The 25,970-nt window shown below is 53.1% G+C and overlaps 1 protein-coding gene across 7 annotated transcripts in view; it reads left to right on the top strand.

The window, feature by feature from the left end:
- Window positions 1–25,970, top strand: part of MB (myoglobin) — a 63,940-nt gene that overhangs the window by 32,011 nt on the left and 5,959 nt on the right. For 2 of the 7 annotated variants that reach the window (XM_080660676.1, XM_080660680.1), the window contains exons 1-2: window positions 18,037–18,085; window positions 23,101–23,203. In XM_080660676.1, the coding sequence (XP_080516802.1) occupies window positions 23,109–23,203 (95 nt within the window). In that variant the 5' untranslated portion in view covers window positions 18,037–18,085; window positions 23,101–23,108. Of the gene's footprint in view, window positions 1–18,030; window positions 18,086–19,057; window positions 19,221–19,479; window positions 19,644–22,837; window positions 23,006–23,100; window positions 23,204–25,970 lie in introns of those variants that run through there. The other 5 variants (XM_080660674.1, XM_080660679.1, XM_080660678.1 and 2 more) reach the window with 5 other exon arrangements.

Raw genomic sequence — 25,970 nt, 5'->3', positions numbered from 1 at the left:
CAGAGAGCCTCTGGGCAGTGGGCGCCAAGCAGCCAGGCCCCGCAGAGAGCTACTGGCACACAGATTCATGCGCAGGGCTACTAGTATCAGATAAATTTCTTATCTCCATTTCATTTATCTCTTCTTCTGGAGAATTCTCTTGTTCTTTCATTTGGGGGTTGTTTCTTTGTCTCTTCATTTTGGGTGCCTGGTCAGGTTTGTGACTATGTATAAGGTAGATCTGCTACACCTCTCAATCTCTAGTGCAGGACAATGTCAAACACTGTTTCTGACTAATTAGGTCAGGCAATGACTCAAAGCCTCCAGAGACCGCCTCTGCTTGCAGATTGATTGGATTTAGTTTTGAATAGCCCTCAGGCTGTCATCCACAGGTGTGATGAGAGTTTTTTCAACAGGGTGGGGCAATTGCTTCTGCCTAGAGGCTAATTGTTATTCTCACACTCTTAATGGGCTTCAGAAACTCCACACCGAGGGGCAAGGTATTTTCAATAGGGTGAATCAACTGTCTTCCCCTCAAGCAAAACTGCCTACATAGCAACTGTCTGCATGAGAAAGATGACCTCCACAGCATGAGGTAATGACTCAGCACAGGAAACTGGGATGTCTGCCTTTTAAGCTCTAATCCCAGAGTCCTCAACCCTGGCTTCTGCTCACACAGCTCCAGTCCACTCTGCCCTCCCTCTTCCAGAGCACCAGGTGAGTGGCTGCACAGGAAATTTTGTGCATTGGCCCTTTAAGAGGGGGCCTGAGTTTCCAGCTGTCTCTCCCTGGTAGACAGCAACCCCGCTGCATTTCACAGCCATTTGCTATGTGGGTACCCTTCTCAGTTCTGGTGCTCTCTGCTGCAGGGTCCAGCTTGGGGGTTAGACCCCAGAGTTCTCGTTGGCAACTCCCCACAGCTGAGATATCTCTGTGGAACTTCAGTTGCAGTCTGTGGGGGCCTGGCCAGCCCTTTCGTGCCTCCACCCCACCTACCAGTCTCTATGCGGTCTCCACTTTCTGTCCTCGGGTATCAGGGTTCTCTCCAGCGAGTCTTCCGTTGATTATTCAGGAAGTTTTTCTGTGTTTTAGTTGTAATTCCAGTGAGATCCTGGTAGTGTGTCCACTTTGTGCCACATCCACTTACTCAGCCGCCATCTTAATTTCCCTTGACTGTTTTGTAAATGCCAATTTGTACTTCTTAATCCCTTCATCCTCTTGGAGAATTCTTATTTAGTTATTTATTATTTTTTATTATATCTTTATCATTGAGAGTATTACTGATGTCTCCCTCTTTCCCCCCCCCCCATTGTCCTCCTCCACCAGGATCCTGCCCCTCTCCAGGCTTTCACCATCCTATTGTCTATGTCCATGGGTAATGCATGTATGCATATAAGTTCTTTGGTTAATCTCTTCCCACCCCCCTTCCCTCGAGATTCGTTAGTCTGTTCCATGTTTCCGTGCCTCTGATTCTATTTTATTGATCAGTTTATTTTGTTCATTAGATTCCCTGTTCGTTTATTTTGGTTTTTAGATTTAATTGTTGATGGATATGTATTTATTACCATTTTATTGTTTCTTCTTCTCCTTCTCCTTCTCCTTCTCCTTCACCAAATGGTCCCGGGTTCGATTCTGGTCAAGGGCATGTTCCTTGGTTGCAGGCTCCTCCCTGACCCCGGGCCCTGGTCGGGCACATGCAGGAGGCAACCAATCCATGTGTTTCTCTCACATCAACATTTTTCTCTGTCTTTCCCTCTCTCTTCCACTTTCTCCAAAAATTCAAAGGGAAAATATCCTCAGGTGAGGATTTAAAAAGAGAAAAAAAGAACTGTACACTAAAAAACCGTGAAGATGGTAAGTTTTAAGTGCATCTCCCACAAAGGGTGCTGCTCTTTGCTCTCTGAGGCCCTTTATTTGGCCGAGGGTGGAGGTGCACAGGTGCCCTCTCTCCTCTCCGAGCCACGGGGAGGGGAGGCTGGGATCGCACCTGGAAGACAGCCAAGCTTCAGACTGGCACCTCTGGCCCCAGTGAGGCAGCTGGCAGCAGGAGAGTCAGCACCGCCAGCCACTGTGCCCGGCAGAGCAGGGCGCTCTAGGGCGCGGTTATAATAATCCCAGCCAGGTCTCCCATGTTCACTAGCCCTGATAGGCCCTGGGACTCTGGCAGCCTCATTACACGAGTGAGCCCAGGCAGGGCAGTCACGAGGGATGGAGAGGGGCCTGCGGGTCATTCTGACCCTGGTATTCTTGGATTCCCGAAACCTCAGTGAGGGCTGGAGAGCGCTGCCCGAGAGCAGTTTGCCAAAGGTAGCAGAGGTCACACCCCTGCCCCCACAGCTTCGCCTGGATGCATGCAGCCCGGAATCCAGAATCCTGCAGTTGGGAGTCGAGCAGGAGCCGCGAGAGGGGTACTGACCTCGGCCCTGACCCTGGGTCCCAGGCCCTTGCCCTTTGTCCTAATAACACTCCTGCACCATTTCCCCCACGTCCAGGGTTCTCACAGGACTGAGAGAGTTTACCTTCCCACGGTTCGTCATCGTTATCACACAGGACTCGCCTTTCATGGGGAGTTGAGAGACGCTTGCGGGGACATCCCCTTCCTTCTCCCACCCGCATGAAAGGTGTTTGTGACTGTGGGGCTGGAGGGACGGGAACTGCCAAGGGCAGAGCGTTGCACGTGGAGCCCTATGCTGGGACCAGACAGTTCTGCGCCCACCTCCAGCGTTCGGCGTCTCCCCCCCACCACCACCACCACCCACCACGCAGGTCTCCGGCACCAGCTGGGTGTCCCACAATGTAGCTCAGTGCTGACACTGTCTCCAGGGATGGCGGCAGACCCACAGGCTGCGGCTAAGACCCACAGGACTCCCCAACTCAGCGGCAACCTCAAGTGCAGTCCTCACCGGTGCCTCTGACCTGCAGGCCATCGACCCGGGGTTTCCTCGACCTCCTCCTCGGACTTGACTGATTTGCTAGAGTGGCTCACCGAGCTCAGAGAAGCGCCTTACTCGCTAGTTTACTCTGAAGGATGTGACTCCAGAACAGCACAGGCCTCGGTGTGGGGAGGGCCCAGAGCTTCCCGCACCTCCAGGGGTTCACCAATGCGAAGCCCTCTGGGCCCCACCCTTTGGGGTTCCTGTGGAGGAATCATTGCACAGGCACGGTTGATTAAGTCACTGACCATCAGCGATTGGACTGACATCCCCAGCCCCTCTCTCCTCCCGGCGGTGGTGAGGGGTGGGCTGATATTTCCAACCTCTGATCACCTGGTTGGCCCCGCTGGCAACCGGCCCCATCCTCAGGAGAGCTAGGAGCTTTTCCAAAGTCGCCTCAAGACCGCAACTCGGACCCTTTACCACTCTCATCCCTTCGGAAGCACCAAGGGTTTTAAGAGCTCTGTGCCTGGAACCGGGTCAAAGACCAAACACATCGTTCTTATTCTACATCAGCGTCTCGGAGTGTTTCCTGTACAGCGTCATTTCATCCACAGGATCCTTCTCAGGAGTGGGGACCACAAGCCCAACTTAGAGTTGCCAAGACTAAGACTCGTGGCTGGAGCACCTTCCCCCAGGCGCCCTGTCTGACCACTGTGGAGGGCTGGGGTTGGTTAGAACCACCGTCCGTCTAGCTCCCAGCTCCTTCCACCAGAGCACATTCCAGAAGCCTTCGTTCCAGAAGTGAGTGAGTTTGTTCCTCGTGGCAGCCTGGCCAGGAGTGGGCTGGACAGTGCTGGAGCGGGAGGCGGGGGACATGCGAGGGGTTGGCATCTTCTTGGCTCGCAAGTGACAAACCCAAGTTGAACTAGCGTTGACAAAACACAGAGATTGATTTGAAGGCAATATCCAGCTGGGCCGTTTTTATACCGCAGGCCACAGCCCTTCATTGTGTCATGAAATCAACCTAGTGGGTCTCAACGTGCAGTAAAGAAAACGGCAAGGAGAGGAAACCAAGATGGCAGCATAAGGTATACACCTGTATGTGCTGCCTCTCACAGCCACACCAAAACTACAACTAAAAGACAAAACGACTGTTACCCAGAACCACGGGAAAGCTGGCTGAGTAGAAGTTCTACAACTAGAAGGAAAGAGAAAAACACTGAGACCGGGTAGGACGTGCAGAGGCATGGAAAAGCAGAGGTATGGAGGCAGGCGCACGAATCGGGCTGGCGACTGGGTGTGCTGTTTTTTTCAGTCGGGAAGGAGATACAAGCTCCCGACTGATCTGAACTCCAGTTTCTGGCGAGACTCTGGGGACCCAGATTCCTACGGGGAGAAGCTGGACTGTCTGGCGTCAGGTTGGAAAGTGAGGGTGGCTTTCTTACAGAGGTGCGCGCAGGAATCATTGTTTACTGTGCTGGGGCGCGGGACACGGAGACGCGGAGACACAGAGACGGCTGACTGGCAGCCATCGCTGTTTGCCATACCCTGGTGATTCCCTGAGACCCTGCCCCACCCAATTTACAAACCCACCCAAACTGTGCACCGCAGCTTTTGCATATGAATGGCCTGCCTTTTCGCAGCTTAACCTAACAAACTGCAGCTGGGTCAGACAGTGCCAAAACTTCCAAACCCCAAACAAAGAGGAGAAATCTGCAGATCTCCCGGTATCTCCTGCTGGGTGGCCTCAGGCAGTAGATGACTTGCACTTCCTTGGAGATCCAGGAGCCAGTGTACCTAGTGGTCAGTGTGAGACGATACCAGATTTCAACTGCTCACATCCATAAGTGACACACTCAAGAGGCAGACTCAGTGAGCACCAAAGCCCCACTGAAGCAAGTCCTGCCCCATAAGGGTGTCTCCAGCACAGCAGTTCTTCCATTATAGACACAATGGGTCCTCACAGCCAATTGGCCTGGAGGTCAATTTCTCCCAGTGTACCAATAGCAATCAAGGCTTAAATACAACAAGACTGCGCACCCAGCCTACAAAGGGGTGCACCAAGAGTGTCCTCCTCAGGTGATTGGGGAGGCTGAGCCACTGGGCCCTATAGGTCACCTACCACACAAAGCCACTTTATCAACACAGGGAAGCAGCCAAAATGCGGAGACAAAGAAACATGTCACGAATGAAAGAAATGGAGGAAAGCAAACTACTGGATATAGAGTTCAAAACCAGAGTTATAAGGTTACTCAAGAATCTTCTAGAAACCTCCGAGAAGGTTTCCTTAGTGAAACCTTCAAGGACCTTAATGAGAATGCCAAAAAAATGGAAAAGGACCAGTCAGAAATTAAGCATACACTGAAATAAAGAATAATATACAGAAATTCAACAGTAGATTAGAGGACCCCAAGCATCAAACCAAAAATTTGAAATATGAGGAAGCAAAAAACACCCAACCAGAAAAACAAAAAGAAAAAAGAATCCAAAAATATGAAGATAGTGTAAGGAGCCTCTGGGACAACTTCAAGTGTACCAACATCTGAATTATGGGGGTGCCAGAAGAAGAGAGAGAGCAAGATACTGAAAACCTATTAGAAGAAATAATGACAGAAAACTTTCCCTACCTGGTGAAAGAAATAGACTTACAAGTCCAGGAAGTGCAGAGAACCCCAAACAAGAGGAATCCAAAGAGGACCACACCAAGATACATCATAATTAAAATGCTAAGGGCAAAAGACAAAGAGAATCTTGAAAGCAGCAAGAGAAAAACAGTTAGTTACCTACAAGGGAGTACCCATACGACTGTCAGCTGATTTCTCAACAGAAACTATGCAGGCCAGAAGGGAGTGGCAAGAAATATTCAAAGTGATGAACAGCAAGAACCTACAACCAAGATTACTCTACCCAGCAAAGCTATCATTTAGAATTGAAGGTCAGACAAAGAGCTTCACAGACAAGAAAAAGCTAAAGGAGTTCATCACCACCAAACCAGGATTATATGAAATGCTGAAGGGTATTCTTTAAGAAGAGGAAGAAGAAGAAAAAGGTAAAGATAAAAATTATGAACAACAAAGTGACAACAAATACATATCTATCAACAAGTGAATCTAAAAATCAAGTGAATAAAAAATCTGATGAACAGAATAAACTGGTGAATATAATAGAATCAGGGGCATAGAAAGGGAGTGGACTGATGATTCTCGGGGAGAAGGGGGTTTGAGGGAAGAGATTGGACAAAAATCTTACACCTATGGATGAGGACAGTGGCGGGGGGTAAAGGTATGGGGCGTGCGGGGGGATCAGGCGGAGGGGAGCTATGGGAGGAAAAAAGAGGAACATCTGTAATAATCTGAACAATAAAGATTTATTTTAAAAAAAAAGAAAATGGCAAGGAACAGAATGGAAAGTATCAGGTGGTGTTATACACAACAAGGATATGTATTGTTTCATGAAAATTACATTCGTATAGTCATAACACTATAGTGTGTGTGTGTGTGTTTGTGTGTGTGTTTGTGTATGTGTTTGTGTGTGTTTGTGTGTGTGTTTGTGTATGTTTGTGTGTGTGTTTGTGTATGTGTTTGTGTGTGTTTGTGTGTGTGTGTTTGTGTGTGTGTGTTTGTGTGTGTGTTTGTGTATATTTGTGTGTGTTTGTGTGTGTTTGTGTGTGTGTTTGTGTGTGTGTGTGTTTGTGTGTGTGTGTGTTTGTGTGTGTTTGTGTGTGTGTTTGTGTGTGTGTTTGTGTGTGTGTTTGTGTGTGTGTGTTTGTGTATATTTGTGTGTGTTTGTGTGTGTGTTTGTGTGTGTGTGTTTGTGTATATTTGTGTGTGTTTGTGTGTGTGTTTGTGTGTGTGTGTTTGTGTATATTTGTGTGTGTTTGTGTGTGTGTTTGTGTGTGTGTGTTTGTGTATATTTGTGTGTGTTTGTGTGTTTGTGTGTGTGTTTGTGTGTTTGTGTGTTTGTGTGTGTGTGTGTTTGTGTGTGTTTGTGTGTGTGTTTTTGTGTGTGTTTGTGTGTGTGTGTTTGTGTGTGTGTGTGTGTGTGTGTGTGTGTGTGTGTGTTTGTGTGTGTGTGTGTGTGTGTGTGTGTGTGTGTGTGCTGGACTGCGATGTGAAAGGGGTCATGGATAGAATGTGGGAGAGCTCCTGATCTAGCTCACAGATCCAAAGGGAAATCCACATGGTATCAGGAGCTCTGGGAACTTCAGGTCCTGGGATTAGGGACCCCATCAGAGGTCAGAGGTCAGAGGTCTCTCTTGCTCTCTCGCTCTCCTTTCCCCCAAGCCCTGGGCTTTTCTTGGGGTCCCAGCCTCATTCCGTTCCAGTACAGGAGGACTTTCTGCATAACAGAGAGCAGAGCCTCAGGCCCGATCCCACTCGTGCCCTTCTGTTTCCTGGATTGTAGCTGTCAGGGTGTTCCCCCTCCAGATTCAGTAGGACGAGTCCTTGGGGAGGTCTCTCTGGGCAAACCTGTGTCCCTGTCCCACGGGTCCTCATGGCCGGGGGACTGTGCTTCTTGGCCTCCCCAGTGTGGGTCACATTCCCTCTCCTGGAAGTCCTCACCGGAACCAGGAGGTCGGGGCAGGGGTGTGGGGGGTGGGGATCCAGGCCCCAGGAAAGAGGGTGCTGTTGTGGACTGTCCTCCCTGGAGGCTCAGGTCAAAGAGCTGGCTGAGCTCCTTGGCCCGGGCCGGGCTGGATGGCATTTTGCAGAGTAGCTTCCCTCCCAGCCAGCGGATCCTCCGGGGCCGGGGACCTGGTGCCTGCGGGTCTGCAGAGCCCTGGCTGGCGTCCACCCTGCCTCAGCGGAAGCATCCACTTTGGGTTGTCTGCTGAGCTCTCTGGACTCGGGATTTGGGGAAAGAGGTCCCGTGGCCGTCCCTCCATGAGCTCAGAGAGTTGGTCCCGCAGCACCAGAACTGCCCTCTTGCCCAGCTGGCTGGTGTCGTTGTACCCAGAGGTTTATGTGTGTGTCCAAGCAACGGCTGGGGTGGCTCCCGGGAGTGTCGGAGCGGCCCCCTGCGCCTCGCCAGGGGCCATGGGCCCAGCTCTGCTCCCCCCGTGCAGTGGCTGTGGGCACTTCCCCCACATGGGCGGGCAGTCGGACTCCAGCTGGCTGGGGTCCAGCGTGACCTCATCACCACGGGGAATGTCTTCAGGAGGGAGGAGCCCCAACCTTCGGGAATGAGTGTGGAGGTGGTGGGCTCCCCGAAACCACCAGAACGCTGCCCTCAGCAGGAAACAAGGGAGCCCACTGGGTGAGCTGGGGTCCTTTCTTGGTTCTGATTCTACGACCCCCCACCACACTTCCTCCTCCCCTAAACGGTGCCTGGGTGGGGGGTGGGAGGAGAGGGGAGATGGGGGTGGGGCCTTGGATCAAGCCTGCTGAACAATACATGATTTTATTTATTTTTAAAATATTCTTTATTGATTTCAGAGAGGAAGGGGGAGAGAGAGAGATAGAAACGTCAATGCTGAGAAAGAATCATTGATCAGCTGCCTCCTGAATGCCCCACACTGGGGACCGAGCCTGCAACCCAGACAAGTGCCCTTGACCGGGAATCGAATCGTGACCTTGAATCGTGACCTCGAATCGTGACCTCCTGGTTCATAGGTTGACACTCAACCACTGAGCCACGCTGCCTGGGCAATACATAATTTTAAAAATCGACAACCATCATTCAGTTTCCAATCACAGTTGTGAATATTGCCTCACAGGCGAACGAAGAGAGTCTATGAGCAGGTCTTCCTGGTGAAGGAGGCCTCCCTGAAGGTGGCAAGGTGGAGAGGAGGTCACTCCAGGTCAAGGTGGTCAAGAGAGGCTACCCAGGGAGTTGGTCCAACTGCCTTCCTCACCTCCCTCCTGCTGCCAAGGTCAGCACCCTGGAGGTGCTGTTCCCACTGGCCCGAAGGGGAGGTCCCAGGACAGCCCGGAGCACAGGCTCCAAACAGGAAGGCCGGACATCCCCAGAGGAAACACCTGGCTGCCACCTGAGCTGCACAATTGTTTGCCTTTGGCTTCTCAGGGCTGGGCCATTGTGCCTAATTATAACTGACCCTGTGAGTCATCCAGATGGCCGGGAACCCCCTTCGCAGCCCCACCCCAAGCACAACCGCAGCCATTCCTCAGGCTGCTGAAGAGTCGCCCACATTCCTAAGTTCAAAGTCATACCTTATTTGTGTTCCAATCTTATCCATGACCAATCTGCCTCACAAGACTGCTGACCCGGCCTAACATTCTCGGGGTTTTCCTGAATATTTTACATATATTCTTGCTTCCCCAACTCTCTGACCTTCTTTCAAGGCCCCACATTTTGAGAATGCCTTTCTAATCATCAAAGACCTGGACTCCCTCCCCGTCCTGGTGTGACCACCCTCCCCCCGCCCCGTTCACTGTCCCTCTCCCACCTTCATCAGGGGTGATCAAGTCACCTGGAGAAGGACATCTGAAGAGTGTTAACAAATATTGAGCACCTCCTATGTTGCTCTGTGGGTTATTAAGACATTATTTGTGGAGAAACCAAGATGGCGGTGTAGGTAACCACCTAAACTGCTGCCTCGCACAACAATTTCAAAACTACAACTAAAAAACAGAACGGACACCATCCAGAACCACAGGAAAGCTGGCTGAGTGAAAATTCTACAACTAGAAGGAAAGAGAAAAGCTCACAGAGAATTGGAGGTACGGCAAAGGGTCTTTGTGCACGCAGAGAGGAAGGGTGGCTGAGAGCCTGGCTGACTTTCTATGGCGGAAGGGGGAAGGAAGCCCCCGACCGCACTGAACCCCAGTTCTGACTGCACTGAACCCCAGTCCCGGGTGAAACCCCGTGGACCCAGGCTCATACAGGGGGAGTCTGGACTGTCAGGTAGAGAGAAAGGCACCCAGAGACTCAGAGACCCGGGGGAGACCCAGGGGAGCCCCGGCAGGCAGGGTTCTGGAGGCATGTGCGCCAGTGCACACAAAGGCTGCGGAGGTTGCCACAGGCTTTCCCTAGCAGAAGGGAGTCCGAAGCTCCTGACTGCACTGAACCCCAATTCTGACTGCACTGAACCCCAGTTCCAGGCGAGCCCCTGGGGACCCGCGCTCTTACGGGGGGGAATCTAGACTCTCGGGCGGAGACTCAGGAGCCGGGGAAGGCAGAGGTCTGCAGGCACGCACGCGCGCAAGGGCAAGGCTGACGGGAAGCCAAGACTGTCTGCTCTGCCCTGAGACTCCACCCCATCCAAGCTGAGCACAGAGGCTATTGCAATTTGGCAAGTCTAATCCTATAAGGCTGTCTCCAGCACCGAACTTCTCCCAGCATAGACACAGCTGATCCTTACAGCCAACTGGCCTGGAGGTCAATTCCTCTCAGTGATACCAACAACAATCAAGACTTAACTACAACAAGGCTGTACACACAGTCCACAAAGGGGTGCACCAAGAGTGTCAACCTCAGGTTAACTGGGGAGGCCAACCCACTGGGCCATATAAGAAACCTAGCACACAAATCTACCCTACCAACTCAGGGAAGCAGTGAAAATGCGGCGTCAAAGAAACATCACAAACGAAAGAAATGGAGGAAAACAAACGACTGGATATAGAATTCAAAACCACGGTTATAAGGCTTTTCAAGAATATCCTAGAAAAGGCCGATAAATATAACGAGACCCTCGGAGATATGAAAAAGGACCAACTAGAAATTAAACATACACTGACTGAAATAAAAAATATTATACAGAGACCCAACAACAGACTAGAGGAACACAAGAATCAAGTCAAAGAATTGAAATACAAAGAAGCAAAAAACACTCAACCGAAAAAGAAAAAAGAAAAAAAAATCCAAAAAGTTGAAGATAGTGTAAGAAGCCTCTGGGACAACTTCAAGCGTACCAACATCAGAATTATGGGGGTGCCAGAAGAAGAGAGAGAGCAAGATACTGAAAACCTATTTGAAGAAATAATGACAGAAAACTTTCCCCACCTGGTGAAAGAAATAGACTTACAAGTCCAGGAAGCGCACAGAACCCCAAACAAAAGGAATCCAAAGATGACCACACCAAGACACGTCATAATTAAAATGCCAAGAGCAAAAGACAAAGAGAGAATATTAAAAGCAGCAAGAGAAAAACAGTTAATTACCTACAAGGGAGCACCCATACGATTGTCAGCTGATTTCTCAACAGAAACTATGCAGGCCAGACGGGAGTGGCAAGAAATATTCAAAGTGATGAATAGCAAGAACCTACAACCAAGATTACTCTACCCAGCAAAGCTATCATTCAGAACTGAAGGGCAGATAAAGAGCTTCCAGATATGAAAAAGCTAAAGGAGTTCATCACCACCAAACCAGTATTATATGAAATGCTGAAAGGTATTCTTAAGGAAGAGGAAGAAGAAAATAGTAAAGATAAAAATTATGAACAACAAATAAATATCTATCAACAAGTGAACCTAAAAATCAAGTGAATTAAAAACCGGAGGAACAGAATAATCTGGTGAATATAATAGAATCAGGGGCATAGAAAGGGAGTGGACTGATAATTCTCATGGGGAAAGGGGTATGGGGGGGGGTTCAGGAAGAGACTGGACAAAAATCATACACCTATGGATGAGGACAGTGCGGGGGAGGTAAGGGCAGAAGGTGGGGTGGGAACCGGGTGGAGGGGAGCTATGGGGGGAAAAAGGAGAAACAATTGTAATAATCTGAATAAAGATTTATTTTTAAAAAATAAATAAATAAAATTTTTTTTAAAAAGAGACATTATTTGTATGAATGTTTTATTCCCAGCTCCTCTTTCTCATCTGTCACAAGGTTATAAAGCATGTTATTCACACTCATTTCTCTCTCTAGTTGGCCTACTGGGTACAGAGGGATCCAAGGTCTTTGAAATCCTTGGGGGCGGGACTGGTTCCCTGAATCACTGTGTGGAGCAGAGCCCGGCCCCCAGCTTGCATTGTGGTACGAGGTAAACGAGAACCAAACCTATGAAGTCACTGTTAAGAAGGAATAAGCCCTGAGATTTGGGGGGTTGCTTGTCACAGCAGCTGGTCTCTAACTCCTACACTGACACACCTGTTTGTGCTTCAGCCCTCACCCATGCCTAGAACATGGGAGTCCTTAATATTTACCCCCACTTCCCCACGGCTTCCCTCTCTACCACCTTCCAAATGCAGACCCAACCCATCTCTGTCCTCCTCAGAGTTCCTCAGGGCTCCCCACCCTGCTTGGAGGTCTCCTCCTCCATCTCCTCTTCCCCTTCCCAATTCTTAATGTCCGATGCTCTCCAGGGTCCTTCTCTTCTTCTCTCCGTCCTCTCCTCGGTGACCTCTGCTGCTTGCTCTACCGAACTCAGTCTCTGGGCCTGTGCAGATGGGGCAAACCGAGGCTTCTCCAAATTCCCAGGTAAATCCAGGGTGTTCTGTGCCAAACTCTGGGTTTGGGCCAGTCCTCTCAGTAGAATCAGGGCAGCACATTCACTCCCAAGGAAGACTCCAAGTCCCGCTGATGGGAAGTTCGGGAGGATCTCCTATGGACAATGGGTTCTGAGGAAGAAGTTGCTCTGTGCTGTGATGATTTTAGACAGGCAAGAGAAAGCCCATCTGTCTGGCTTGTGGGTCCCTGTTTCATTTTGTGTCTCTGCTTCCACCGTCCCCTCCCAGGAGCAGAGCTGGCATCCTCATCCCTAGAGGGGCCTTCAGTCATAAGACCCAGGAGCGGGGAGGTCTTAGGAGAGGGGCGGCAGTGTAGGGAGAGGGAAGGGTACATAGCTGTCCATGTTGGGAGAAAGGGTGCAAGGTGGGGTGAAAGGCACTGGCCCCCCTGCTCTCCCGGGAGTGAGGGCTCCTCTCTGTGTCCTGCCCACCAGAGGCATCCACGCCCCATGCCATCTCCAGCCCACACAGCTGCTGGGGGAAGCAGGGTGTGGCCTTCCTCGTCAGCAGGTCAGTGGAGGAGGGCCCCTCTGCTGGTGGCGGGAGCCCTGTGAACCGTGGAGCCGGGCTGAAGGATGCAGAGGCTGGAAAACACGGCCATGTCCCTCAGAGACACACGTGTACCCTACGCCTGCCAGACACGTGTCCTACAGACTCTGCAAACGCTGCTGTCCCACGGGAGACTTGACCCCGCCGCCTTAGTAAATGGCACCACCATCTGCCGGGTCACTCAGCCAGAACTCACTCCCCCCTCCCCAACCTCCCCTGCAGAGCCTGCCCCTCCCCCTCCTCCTCTTCCTCCTTTTCCTCCCCTTCCTCCTCTTCCTCCTCTTCTTCTTCCTCCTCCTCCTCCTTTTCCTCCCCCTCCTCCCCCTCCCCCCTCTTCCCCCTTCTCCTCCTCTTCCTCCTCCTCCTCCTCTCCCTCCTCCTCCTCCTCCCCCTCCTCCTCCTTTTCCTCCCCCTCCTTCTCCCTCTCCTTCTCCTCCTCCTCTTCCCTCTCCTTCTTCCCTCCTCCTCCTCCCCCTCCTCCTCCTTTTCCTCCCCCTCCTTCTCCCTCTCCTTCTCCTCCTCCTCCTCCCTCTCCTTCTCCCCTACTCCTCCTCCTCCCCCTTTCCCTCCCTTCCCTCCTCCTCCTCTTCCTCCTTTTCCTCCCCTTTTCTCCTCTTCCTCCTCCTCCTCCTCCTCTCCCTTCTCTTCCCCCTCCTCCTCTTCCTCCTCCTCCTCCTTTTCCTCCCCCTCCTCCCTCTCCTTCTCCCCCTCCTCCTCCTCCTCCTCTTCCTCCTTTTCCTCCCCTCTCCCCCTCTTCCTCTTCTTCCTCCTCCTCTTCCTCCTCCTCCTCCCCCTCCTCTTCTTCTTCTTCCTCCTCCTCCTCCTCCTCCCTCTTCTTCTCCCCCTCCTCCTCCCTCTCCTTCTCCCCCTCTTTCTCCTACTCCCCTTCTTCCTCCTCTCCCTTCTCCTCCTCCCCCTCTTCCTTCCCGTCCTCCTCTTCCTCCCTCTCCTTCTCCCCCTCCTCCTCCTACTCCCCCTCTTCCTCCTCTCCCTTCTCCTCCTCCCCCTCTTCCTCCCCTCCTCCTCTTCCTTCCCCTTCCCCCTCTTCCTCCTCTACCTCCTCCTCTTCCTCCTCCCCTCCTCCTCTTCCTCTTCCACCCTTCCTCCTCTCCTTCCTCCTCCTCCTTCTCCTCCTCCTCTTCCTCCTCCCCTCCTCCTCTTCCTCTTCCCCCTCTTCCTCCTCTTCCTCCTTCTTCTCCTCCTCCTCCCTCTGCCCTGCCCCCACCCTTCCCCAAACCTGAAAAAAACATACCACACACCTGGACAGAGGTTATCTCTGAGAGGCGGGGGCAGGGTGGGAACTGATCCGCAGGGGCCTGTGAGAGCTTGTTCGGGATCCTGATAGGAGGTTTGGATTACCAGTTGCACGTGTTTGTCAAAAAGCAGCAAATGTGCGCTTCAGACGTGTGCGCTTCAGACGTGTGCACTTCAGACGTGTGCGCTGCATTGGATGGAAATTTGACATCAAAGGAAAAAATGCAAATGTTGAACTCGTTAAGGACAGGCATGCTGAGGTATTTACGGGGAACTGGTCAGACAGATGACACCCATCTGCAGTCTACTTTGAAATGCTACAAAAATGAGATGGGTGGCTGCGTGGAGGGATGGGTAGATATGCAATAAGACTGGTAAAATGCCAGTGGTGGAGTTTGGGTGGCGGGTATTCAGTGTTTGCTCTAAAACTCTTTCAACTTTGCTGCATGCACGGACATTTGTTTAATAAAATGTTGGGGAGGAATGTCTCCTGCCTCCAGACTTGTCCCTCCATTCCGTCACTCCATCTGCACAGACCACGGCCTTCCCTGCCGGAACCCCCTCAGTGGCTCCTGGGGGACCCGACCTCCCAGGGCCCCCGGCCACCGGCCGCCATCTGTCCATCCGTGGTTGGCCTGTTTATTTCTCTGGCCACATCCTCCCTCCCTCCCGCCCTCCCTCCCTCCCTCACCTTTGCCACCTCAGAAACACCAAAATATTTGTGCTGCCCTGCATAGGTCATGCCTGTTACAACTTCTGGGCAGAACTGCCTAGTTTACATTCAATTTCCCTTCTGCCCTCCTTTCTAACTTATAGAACTCCTTTTTTTTTTCATTTTAATTTCTTTCTTTGAATTTATTTTTATTGAGGTAACATTGGTTAATAACATTATATAAGTTCCAGGTGTGCAACAGTGTAATTTGATATCTGTATACACTATAGTGTACTCACCACCAAAAGTCTAGTTTCCATCCATCCCCATATATATTTTTTTAATATTTTTATTGATTTTTTACAGAGAGGAGCAGAGGGATAGATAGCTAGAAACATCGATGAGAGAGAAACATCGATCAGCTGCCTCCTGCACACTCCCTACTGGGGATGTGCCCGCAACCAAGGTACATGCCCTTGACCAGAATCGAACCTGGGACCCTTGAGTCCGCAGGCCGACGCTCTATCCACTGAGCCAAACCGGTTAGGGCCGTCCCCATCTATTTGACACCCTTTACCCATTTCCCCACCCCCCACCCTCTTCCCCTCTGGTAACTACCAACCTGCTGTCTGTATCTATGAGTTTGGTTTGGTGTTGTTTAGTTTAGAACTCCTGGTTTTTATCTGGGGATATGGCCATATGACAGTGAACTCTGCATTTCCCAGCCTCCCTTGGAGAGAGCGTGGCCACGTGCTGTGCAGTGAGAGGAAGTATTGATTATAGCTCCCGGGAAGTGTCCCTAAAGAGGGGGGGTGGGGGGAGAGGCAGGGCACAACCTTCTTCGCTCCTTTTGCCTTCCTGCTGGCTGGGATGATGACACGATGGCTGGCGCTCAAGCACCCATGTTGGGTCAAGAGGTGAAGGCCATGTGTGTAGCATGGCCGAGCACTAAAGCCGATGGAGGCCGGTCCCTGACATTGCTGTGTACCATACCAGCCCTGGACCACTACCTCTGGACTTCTAACTACTCTCCCGTTGCAGCCATGTTATCTGGGATTTTCCATCAGCCACAACCAAACCTAGTCCTAACACACCAACTTCCACGTCCTCATGCTTGGAATATCCGTTCCTCACTTTGCTCCTAGTAAACCTGACTGATCCTTCAAGTTCCAATTCAGGCATCACCTTCTCTGTGACATGTTCCTTGGTGGGATTCATCATTTCTTCCTTTAGGATTCCTTTGTACCTTATATCACAGTGAGCAATTATTGAGCACTTACTGTGTGCTAGGCACCATGCCGAATCCTATACATGCACCCCTCTTTTAATCTTCATGATTCTATATAATAAAAGGCTAATATGCAAACCGATCGAACGGCAGAATGACTGGTCGCTATGACGCACACTGACCAGAGTGCAGACGCTCAACGTAGGAGCTGCCCCTGGTGGTCAGTGCGCTCCCACAGGGGGAGCGCTGCTCAGCCCGAAGCCGGGCTCACGGCTGGCAAGCGCAGCTGCAGTGGCAGGAGCCTCTCCCGCCTCTGTGGCAGTAAGACATCCCCCGAGGGCTCCGGACTGCAAGAGGGCACAGGCCGGGCTGAGGGCTGCCCCCCCTCCCCCCACCCCGAGTACACGATTTTATGCACCAGGCCTCTAGAGACATATAAAAAGACAAAGCCCTGGAAAGTTATGATACTTTCCCTGGGTCACAGAAATACTATGTGGTGAGCCAAGCACCTCATGCAAACCTTGGTCCCAAAGCCGTTACCCCTGTACTTAACCGCCTCTGTGACTGCCCTTATCTCAGAGCGCTGTCACATCTGTGTGCACATCCCTCCCTCCCGTCACCCCTGATGCTCAGGGACTGAGTGGGGCTCCCCTGGGACTCCCCGGGGCTCAGCACAGAGCCTGGCAGCAGGTGAGCGCGAGTGATTGTGGACTGTCACTTCTAAGCCCCTTGCCCTGGTTCGGTCACAGGAGGACCTTCCCAGGGGGTCTCACCTCCCACAGCACCTGTCCACGTGGGTCCCCTGCATCCGTTAGGCTTCGGCACACACGGTTTGTTACCTCTGCTTAGGAGACCCTGCAGAAGGCTCCCCCCCCCCCCCCGCCCCCCGGTACTTTTAGATCCAGCCGATTGTCACCTCTGCCATCGGGTCTTCTCATGTAGGCGCCCCTGCCTTCTCGCCCTCCCATAGCCCTTTGCTCAGATCTCTGTTGCGTGCCCAATCCTTTTGGGGAGTTTCCTCCCTCGACGTTGAGTCCCTGAGAGCAAGGACCATGGCTTATAATCTTTTAATAGTTTGTTAAGCCGTTCCTGGTTGATGCCAGGAATACACAGATGTCAACGGTCCCGGTCCAGGTTGGCTGGGAGGCTGGACCAGTGAACCAAGTAATGTGGAAGGGGCCTAGGCAGAGGTAAAGCTTTTCTCATTGCTGCCACTAGAGGGCAGCAGGGCCTCCCAACTGTCAGCCTTCCAACTGGCTTTGCCTTCCCCCCCAGGAAGCCAAGACCTTGGACACCCAGTTCAGTAAAATAAACCTTCAAAGAGCTTACTGACCTGACCCTTTGCTAGGTGCTATCATAAAGGTGAGGGGGGGAGCAGTAAGGACCCAAACGTTAGACCAGCTCCTAGCCGTGAAGCACAAACTCTGCCTGGGTTCTAATTTCATGCTTGGCATTTCCTAGCTGTGTGACCTTGGGCAACTTACTTAACCTCTCTGGGCCTCAGTCTCCTTGTCTGTTCAACGGGGCTTATAAACATGTCCATGGAGAAGGGCTGCTGTGAGGGCAGCGCCCTGGAGTGCAGAAAGGGCCGTGTGTGTCTGTGGCGTTTACATTTCTGCTTCTGAGGAAGCTCACAGGGTAGCAATGGGGAGCTGCACCCCAAGGCACAGAGAGCTGAGGAGGCTGCACCTGTGCTGGAGCCAGAGGGGAAGAGGCACACCTGCTGGGAAGGGGGGAGTTGGGGGAGGATTGCCAGAAGGAGAGCTGTTCTGTGAGATGGGCCAGGAAGGGGGAGCGAGGACATGGGGGTGCCACGGAGGGGGGCGGGGCTCCCTCCAGGTGACAGGTGCGAGGCGGGGCTGGAGGAGCCCTTCCAAGGCAGGGAGAACAGAGGAGGGGAGGGAAGGCAGTGTCCCCAGGCTACACCTGTTGGCTGGATATTGGGATCCTGTGTCCCTGCCAGCCCCCTCCAGTAAGCCCCTCGGGGCCTCCCAGAGAGGAGGAGCCTGGCCGTGGCTGTATTTTTAGTCCCTGTGCCTCCCCAGCTGCTATAAGACACCTCTCCCTGCCCCCAGCCCCGCGCCTGGCCTGGCTGGAGGCTCCAGGAGGACAGCTGGGGAGAAGGGGAGACGTGGTCAGTATGGTGGCTGCCAGGGGCGGGAGGAGTGGGTGGAGGGCGCCAGTGGGGTCTGGGCTAAGCTAGGGGGTCCCACTGCCCCACTGAGGGCCTCAGGCTGGTTCTGCACCCCCGGGCCCAGCCGGCCTCTGAGCCTGGCCTGGCGCTGGTCCAGGAGGGCAGACCCTTCCAGGGAGGAGCAAGCGGGCAGGGAGGCCGGTCCAGGCTCGCCTCCAAAGGGGTGGCTCCAGGAAGAGGAGGAAGGGAACGGTCAAGGTTGAGGGGACCCCTGGCTTTGAAGAGACAAGATGTTCTCACTCTTTCCATCGTTGGCCCCCTGGGTGGCATCTTAAAGCGTAATCCCCGCTCCCCCATTCACTGTGGGGAGTTGTTGGCGGCTGAAGGCCTAGCGATTCCCAGGTCACCTGGGCTGGATTTGGTCCCTTGGAAGGGGCGGGGGGCTGGTGCACAGCCACCTCGGGCCTCAAGCCTGTGTGGTGGGTGCTGCAAGCCCCTGCTGGGGCGTCCACTCTGTGCCTGTCTGAGAGGAGAGGTGGGAATCGCCAGGCACCGAAGCACAGAACGGCCTTGCCCATCAGACAGGCTCCTGGCTTACTTTGCGGGGGGAGGGCACTCAGGTACAGCCCTGGGGGTGGCCAGTCTGGACAGGGAAAGTCTTAGGTGAGCCTGCAGCCTCCCCCATGGGAGACCCAGGGGGCCTCTGCGTCCCCAAGGAGCCAGCACAGCCAGGACAAGGAAGTGAGTGTGACCAGAAGACGTATTTTGGTTCAATATAAAGAAGCCTCTTTCAAGCAGCAGGGAGTGAGCTCACTGGGCCCAGGAGTATTCAAGGGGATGCTCGATGACGGTCTTTAGGAAGAATTGCTGCCTGTAGGGGGAACTTGGACAAGATGCCACTGAGGCCTCTGTTAGCTTTAGGACACCAGGGCCTTGTAATTCTAGACCCGCCCCCCTCCCCGCCCCCCCTAGGACCCACGTTTCCAGAGTGGCGAAAGTTGAAGACCCTGGCATTCTAGAATTCTAATTCTGGGTCTCAAGACTTCAGGATTGGCAGACTTGAGGATGATTCTGCAAGTCTCAGATTTTCACCTTCAAAGCAGCCCATGCTATGAAACAGAAAAAGAAGGGACAGGTCTGAGTTAGTGGGATTCAGTTTTGCCCCGTTGGGTGTCACACTAACCCACCCCTGTGTGTGTGTGTGTGTGTGTGTGTGTGTGCGACACGAGCGTGCAAGGCTGCAGAAAGTCGTGCACGCAAAGGCAGTGTGGCCTTCCTATTTCATGCGCCTCCAGCTTCTGGCCACTCGAAGGCTGTCACAGGGATAATTATAGTCCCCAAACAGAGCTGAGGACGCCAGGTAGCCATAGCAACCGTTAGGTAACGCGGGCTCTGTTGTAGAGATGTGTAAGAACAAACAGATGTCGGCCCCTTCCTATTAGCTTAAATGGTAAAACTTAAAAGGCTCATCGACTTCAAAGCCGCAGGTTCCCTGAGTGTGCCAGTTCATGCCGTGCCGGCCAAGGGTGACAGCTTCATATTAAACACTTGGGCGCTGGTAAGGAGTTGATGAGATTTTAAATACTCAGGCTGCCCCCCAGACAACTCACGGGCTGGAGATGGGAGAAGAGCCGCAGGTGCGAGTTGGGTTTTCAGCTCCGCTGCTTATCCAACCTCCAAACCTTCGTTTCCTTATAGCCAAGTGGGATACTGATCAGCCCCGCACACTCCTGGGCTCCTGAGCAAGTGACCCGAAGTAGGGCTGACACTGCCAGGGTCTAAGCCAGGGGTGGGCAAACTTTTTGACTCGAGGGCCACAATGGGTTCTTAAACTGGACCGGAGGGCCGGAACAAAAGCATGGATGGAGTGTTTGTGTGAACTAATATAAATTCAAATTAAAGGAGCGGAGGGGAGAGCAAGAGAACCGGATAGAACAGCCGGATCCGGCCCGCGGGCCGTAGTTTGCCCACGGCTGGTAAGCAGATCCTCTCAGAGCCATCCTTCCTTTGGATCCTGGGCCTGGTGCAGAGTGGGCCCTCAGTTCCAGGCTGTTGAATGGAATGAATGAATGAATGAATGAATGATGAATGAATGAACGAATGATGAATGATGCCCCCCTGAAAAATCCTTATGGCTTTTTAGCTACTCATTTTGCTGCTGCATCTTCCACTGTTAAAGTTGGATGAGCTCCTGGAGGTCACCGGGCTGGCATCCTGGGTTCAGACTCCTGGAGGTCACCGGGCTGGCATCCTGGGTTCAGACTCCTGGAGGTCACCGGGCTGGCATCCTGGGTTAAGACTCCTGGAGGTTGCCTGGCTGGCATGCTGGGTTCAGACTCCTGGAGGTCACCGGGCTGGCATGCTGGGTTCAGACTCCTGGAGGTTGCCTGACTGGCATCCTGGGTTAAGACTTGTGGGTGAATTCTGAGCACATTGTTAGGGACGGGTACCTGACCCTTTGGGTTGTTAGGAACCAGCTGACTCAATAAATAAACTGGCTCATTGAAAGGATGCACAGGGGGTCAGTCAGCAAGCGGCAGACCCTGGAAATCCTCAAGTGGTGATTGGCCGGGCTTTGCCCAAGTCAGCACGAAGGGCCCTCTAGACCCAAGGTGGCAGGGAGGGCTCTCGATGGGGGTTCTTACTCAATGCTGGTCATGAAATGGACTCTCTTTGCCTCTGCATTTCCTCCTCTCGAGTCAATTCCTGCCCAATGCCCCTGCTCACATTTTGAAGAGGAGCTCTGATTGCTGTAGCTAATAGCTTGGCTGTGGGGCAGAGCCCTGCCCTTGGCTGCCGTAGGCCGGGTGCCAGCTCTGCTCCAATCAGCTGAATCAGGCAGTGAGTTGCGTGGAGAACATGACTGCCAAGCGTTCCCCTCAGCAGGCGCTGGGTCAGGGCAGTTACTTTTAGAACGAGTTATATATGGGGGGTAGTCCTAACTGCCATGTCTAATATAGGCCCAGGATGGTCAGCCTGCCTGCTTACTCTTTCTTAGCCTCATTGTCCATAGCTGTGAAATGGGGTGACACTCATGACCTCACAGGGCCATTGTGAAGACCAGAGGTAATCCTGCCCAAGGAGGCACTTTGTAAACTGTAAAAGCCCATGTACGTGGAAGAAAGGGCTGTGTATACCTCGATCATAGCACTAGATAAACTAGACTGTAATTTTGTTTCTCACTAGAGGCCTGGTGCATGAAATTTGTGCACGGGAGGGGGGGTCCCTCAGCCCAGCCTGCACCCTCTCCAATCTGGGACCCCTTGGGGGATGTCCAACTGCCGGCAGTTGGACATCCCTCTCACAACCCAGGACTGCTGGCTCCTAACCGCTCGCCTGCCTGCCTGCCTGATTGCCCTAACTGCTTCTACCCTCCAGCCTGATCGTCCCCCTAACTGCTTCCCTGCCAGCTCGATCACCCCCAACTGCCCTCCCCTACCAGCCTGATCTCCCCCAACTGCCCTCCCATGATGGCCCGATTGCCCTCAACTGTCCTCCCCTGCCGAACTGATTGCTCCCAACTGCCCTCCCCTGTCGGCCATCTTGTGGTCTTGTGGTGGCCATCTTGCGGTGGCCATCTTGTGATGACATCATGTGAGGGCATGACGCCACCTAGGCTTTTATTATATAGAATAGGATACTCACCTCCCCAAGGAGACTGGGAGTTTGTTGATCACAGGGGTATGTTTTATTTGGATTTGTGTCCTCTTCATGTAGCACAGTTTCTGACACACAGTAGGTCCTCTGTAACTGTGTTGCATGAATGGATGGATGGATAGATGAAGGATGGCTAAATGAATGGAGGGGGTTAGTGGATAGGTGATGGATGATGGATGGATGGATGGATGGATGATGGGTAGAAAGATGAATAGATGGATCTTGGACAGATGGATGATGATGGATGGAAGGATGGATGGATTTAAAGACGGCCAATCATCTTCACTTGCCTTCCATGCAAGGCCACCATCGTTTTATTCATTGAGCATTTATTCAATTCAAATCTGGTACAAGACACTATGTGAGGCCCAAGAGATATATAGATGAATAAAACAGAGCCCCTGTCCATTTGAACATCAGAGTAAAGTATTCAGGGGCCCCACTCTCTGGGTTCAAATCCCAGCCCTTCCGTCCACTAGCTGTCATGTAGTATGTGTCATGAGGAGTTACCAGAAGTAAAGAAGTTCATGGAACAGGTTCTGGTGCCCAGCACAGTCTCTGAGCACTAATGGGGCAGTCAGAATGGAAACAAAGAAATAGGCCGCAGTGAGGGAGCCATACAGTAGGACCACAGGCAGATAAATGGAGGGAGGAAGCCATGAATTGCTCCTTGAGGGGGTACGTCAAGTGAAACTTCCCCAAGGGAAGTATTTGAGCAAGGCCACAAAGCCGGTTTTCTGGGTGGCGTGAGAAAAATTCAGATTCCAAGAGGTTATGGATTTGCCCGGGTCTGCCAGCTGTGAGCATAAACCCATCTAGGCTCCCCCACCACTTCTGGCTGGGTGAGGGGCATGCTGGCAAAGGGGGGAGAATGTGCACCAGGAGACTGACAAGGGCCAGGACTGCCCAGGCCAGCTGGGCCCCTGCTGCCCACACGTAGAAGCATGCCAGTTCCCCTCGCTGGCAGCAGGGAGAGTTGGGTTTCAGGCCGCTGGCATCGGCCTTGGTGCTGCCCTTTGTGTTGGCTTTTGAGAGTCCAGACAGTGGCCCCACCTCCTCCCCACTCTTTCCACACGCACAGCCACCCCCACCTCCGCGTGGCCTGAGTTGTCCTACCTCCCCACAATGGCACCTGCCCCGAAATAGCTTCCATGTAAGGGCCAGAGAAAGGAGGAGATTAGACCCCTGTGTGGAGGCGGGGGCGGGGGGTGGGGGGTGGGGAGGGAGCAAGCTGTCAAGTGATCTGTGTCAGGCATCGGGAAGGTATAAAACCCCTTTGGGGCCAGGCAGCCTCAAACCCCAGCTGCCGGGACCAGGACACCCAGTCAGCCTACACCTGCTCTTTCTGTCTCCTTCAGACTACGCCATGGGGCTCAGCGACGGGGAATGGCAGTTGGTGCTGAATGCCTGGGGAAAGGTGGAGGCTGACATCCCGGGCCATGGGCAAGCCATCCTCATCAGGTAAAAGGAAGCGATTCCCTTGTCCTATCACCTGCTTCGCTGAGATCAGGGTGTTTGACAGCAAGGTGGAACCTTTGCCCCGCGGTCGACCAGTTGGCTGTGTTAGTGGAGCTTGTTAATTCATCCCCCATTCAGTTCTCCTTGCTTTTAAATGTCAGGGGTTGGAGTCAGAAAAGGAAAGGGGATCCATCTCACACCTATATCTGCAGTCGGGAGAAGCTGGATGCCTTGAGCCCACCAAGAGGAATTATAGACAGTCAGTTAACAGGGGCCCCGAGGGACCTCAGCCAGCTGCCTCACTTATTAGATGAGGACGGAAAGGACCCGAGAAGGGACGACATTCCCTGTCACAAGTCCGTTGAAGTCTGTAAAGGCGCAAGGCTGAGATCTGGCCCTCAAGACGAGACATGTAGCTCTAGACCAGGCTTTGACACTGAGCGGCTGTGTGACCTGCGGGAAGTTACACAGCCTCTCTGAGCCTCGATTTCTTCTCCTACACAAAGGGGGACATCCCAATATCTACATCATAGAGTCAACGTGAGAATGATATAAGATGCTTGTCAGGAGCCCAGCCCCGTTCCTGGCATATAGTGAGTTGCAGAGTTTATAACTGGCACAGACGAAGCCCAGCCTAGGGCCCTTTAAGCATTATAGTTAGAAAATAGGTGACGGAGGCCCATGAGCGGCTTTTGACTCCGAGAATGTCTTGAATCTGAGAGCTCAGAGTGGTGTGGTCTCCACACACCTTGCCTCCTTCAGCAAGGGGTTCCCGAGTAAACCAAAGGACAAAGAATTCCACGTTCTGGATACAGGGGTGGCTGGTGGCCTATGAATGGACCCTCATTTCCCGTTGCCCTCCTCCCCAAACACGGAGGGAGTCTCCTCTTCTCTCGGCCCCTCCCTCGTGCCCAGGGGCAGCCCAGGTGAGACACCTGTGTCAGTCGGCGTTTCCATGCCGGGGAGGGAGGGCTGTGGGGTTGCCACGAGCGAGTGGGTTGTCCTTCACACTTGCATCCACAGATGAATCTCTCCTTCGTTCTGAGCCAGACCAGGTGTTCCTCTCCACTCAGATGCCCTTGCGCTGTCCCCGGGGCCTTACCCACTTCCAGCTCCCAGCCGGGGGAAGGGTCGGTCCTGGGCGCTCTGTTATCTGAAGCTCGTGACTTTGGTGGCCCAGCTAGAGACACGGAGGAAGGGCAGTCAAGGAAGTTCTCTGTTGCCTTTCTCCTCCTGTCGCTGTCGTCTGGCTGCTGAGCTGCCACAGGTCCTGCTTGATTGGACAAAAGGCTCCCCCCACTCCCCTAGGTTGACATCAGCTCCTCAGCCACCCATTTGCTGTGTGACCTTGAACAGGTCACCACTGCTCCTCACTGTTTCCTTTTGGTTGCGTGAAGGGGTTGCCGTGGTCTCTGAGACCCTTCCCGCCCTCTTGCGCTGGCATTCCCCAAGTCCACGGTCCTCCCTGCTGCAGGCAAGGAGGCCGGGAAGTCGGGGCGCGAGACCCGTTTGCAGAGCGGGAGTCTCCAAGGTGCTCTGGGGGCCGCCAGCCCCGAGGCAGTGCCTGGATGTTGAAGGAGACCCGGGGCATTGTGTCATCAGGGGAAACATTTTCTCCCTTCCCAGGGTGGCTCGGAGAGTCCTGCCCCGGGCCAGGCGCCAGGGACAAGACGTGATGCCTGAGGCTCGTGGCTCCTTAAGAATCCAGAGAGCCTGATGCCCTATCACATCCTAGGCTGCGGGACACACAGAGACCATGCCAACTGGTTCTGCCTGCTCAGTGTCGGGGGTGGGGGAGGGGAGGGAGAGGATGCTGGCTCCCAGGCCTGCCGGTGCCCCGGTGCGACCTGGCCTCTTGGTCCTGCCCCAGATGATGAACCTGGAAGGTCACGTCTCCCACGCCTCTGGTTACCAAAGGGGGCAGTTTGGTTCAGCTGGGCCTGTTCCTATAGCGCTGAGGGCTCTCATGATCATGAAGTTCTAGAGCGTGAAAGCTGGGGGCCGTTGGAGCATCTGGTTCCAGAAGCGAGGGTTCAGGAATGAGGGGGCTGCCGAGAGGGCCCAGGCCCCTGCCTTCCTTGCCTTCTCTTGCCCAAAGTTTTCCTGCTTTATATATTTTTTCACTTGTACAAAGGATCTCGAGATCCTGGAAAAATCGAAAATCACTGCTGGTGGGTGGCCAATGATTCTCGTAGTGCAGACAGGACCCAGCCTGAGAGCCTCAGTCAGCCGGTGGCAGCTGCAGGTAGAACCCCACATCCCTGACCCTCACAGTTACACTGCTGCTGGGGTGCAGGGTGATGGGGGTGGCGATGGAGGTGATGGAGGTGATGGTGAGATGAGGGTGGCGATGCGACAGAGGTGATGATGGTGGTGGAAATGAGGAGGAGGACAGTGAATATTTGAACAGTACACACTGATTGCCAGGCCCTGTATTAAGTGTTTCCCAGATATTAACTCACAACATCTTTATGAGGTTGAAATGATGATGATCATCAGGTTTATCAGAGAGGTTAAGTAACTTGCCCAAAGTCACACAGCTGGGATTCAATTCCAGGCAGCGTGGACTCAGCGCACCTGCTCTCACTGCTGTCCAGCAAGTCCGGGTCTGGCCTCTGCGGCTGTGCTGTGGACTCACAGCTGCGGACACTGAGAGCCGTGGGCACTCATTGGACAAACTCTCGGGCACCGTGTGAAAGAGACCGGACTCCCTCTGTGCTGGCTGTGCCCAGAGCAGCGGCTGAGGCGGGGTCCAGCCTTAGAATTTGGA

Source organism: Plecotus auritus, assembly GCF_963455305.1.
Source record: "Plecotus auritus genome assembly, chromosome: 3".
Taxonomy (NCBI): domain Eukaryota; kingdom Metazoa; phylum Chordata; class Mammalia; order Chiroptera; family Vespertilionidae; genus Plecotus; species Plecotus auritus.
Note: the sequence above shows the minus strand (reverse complement) of the source record. Positions and strands in the feature narration are given on the sequence as shown.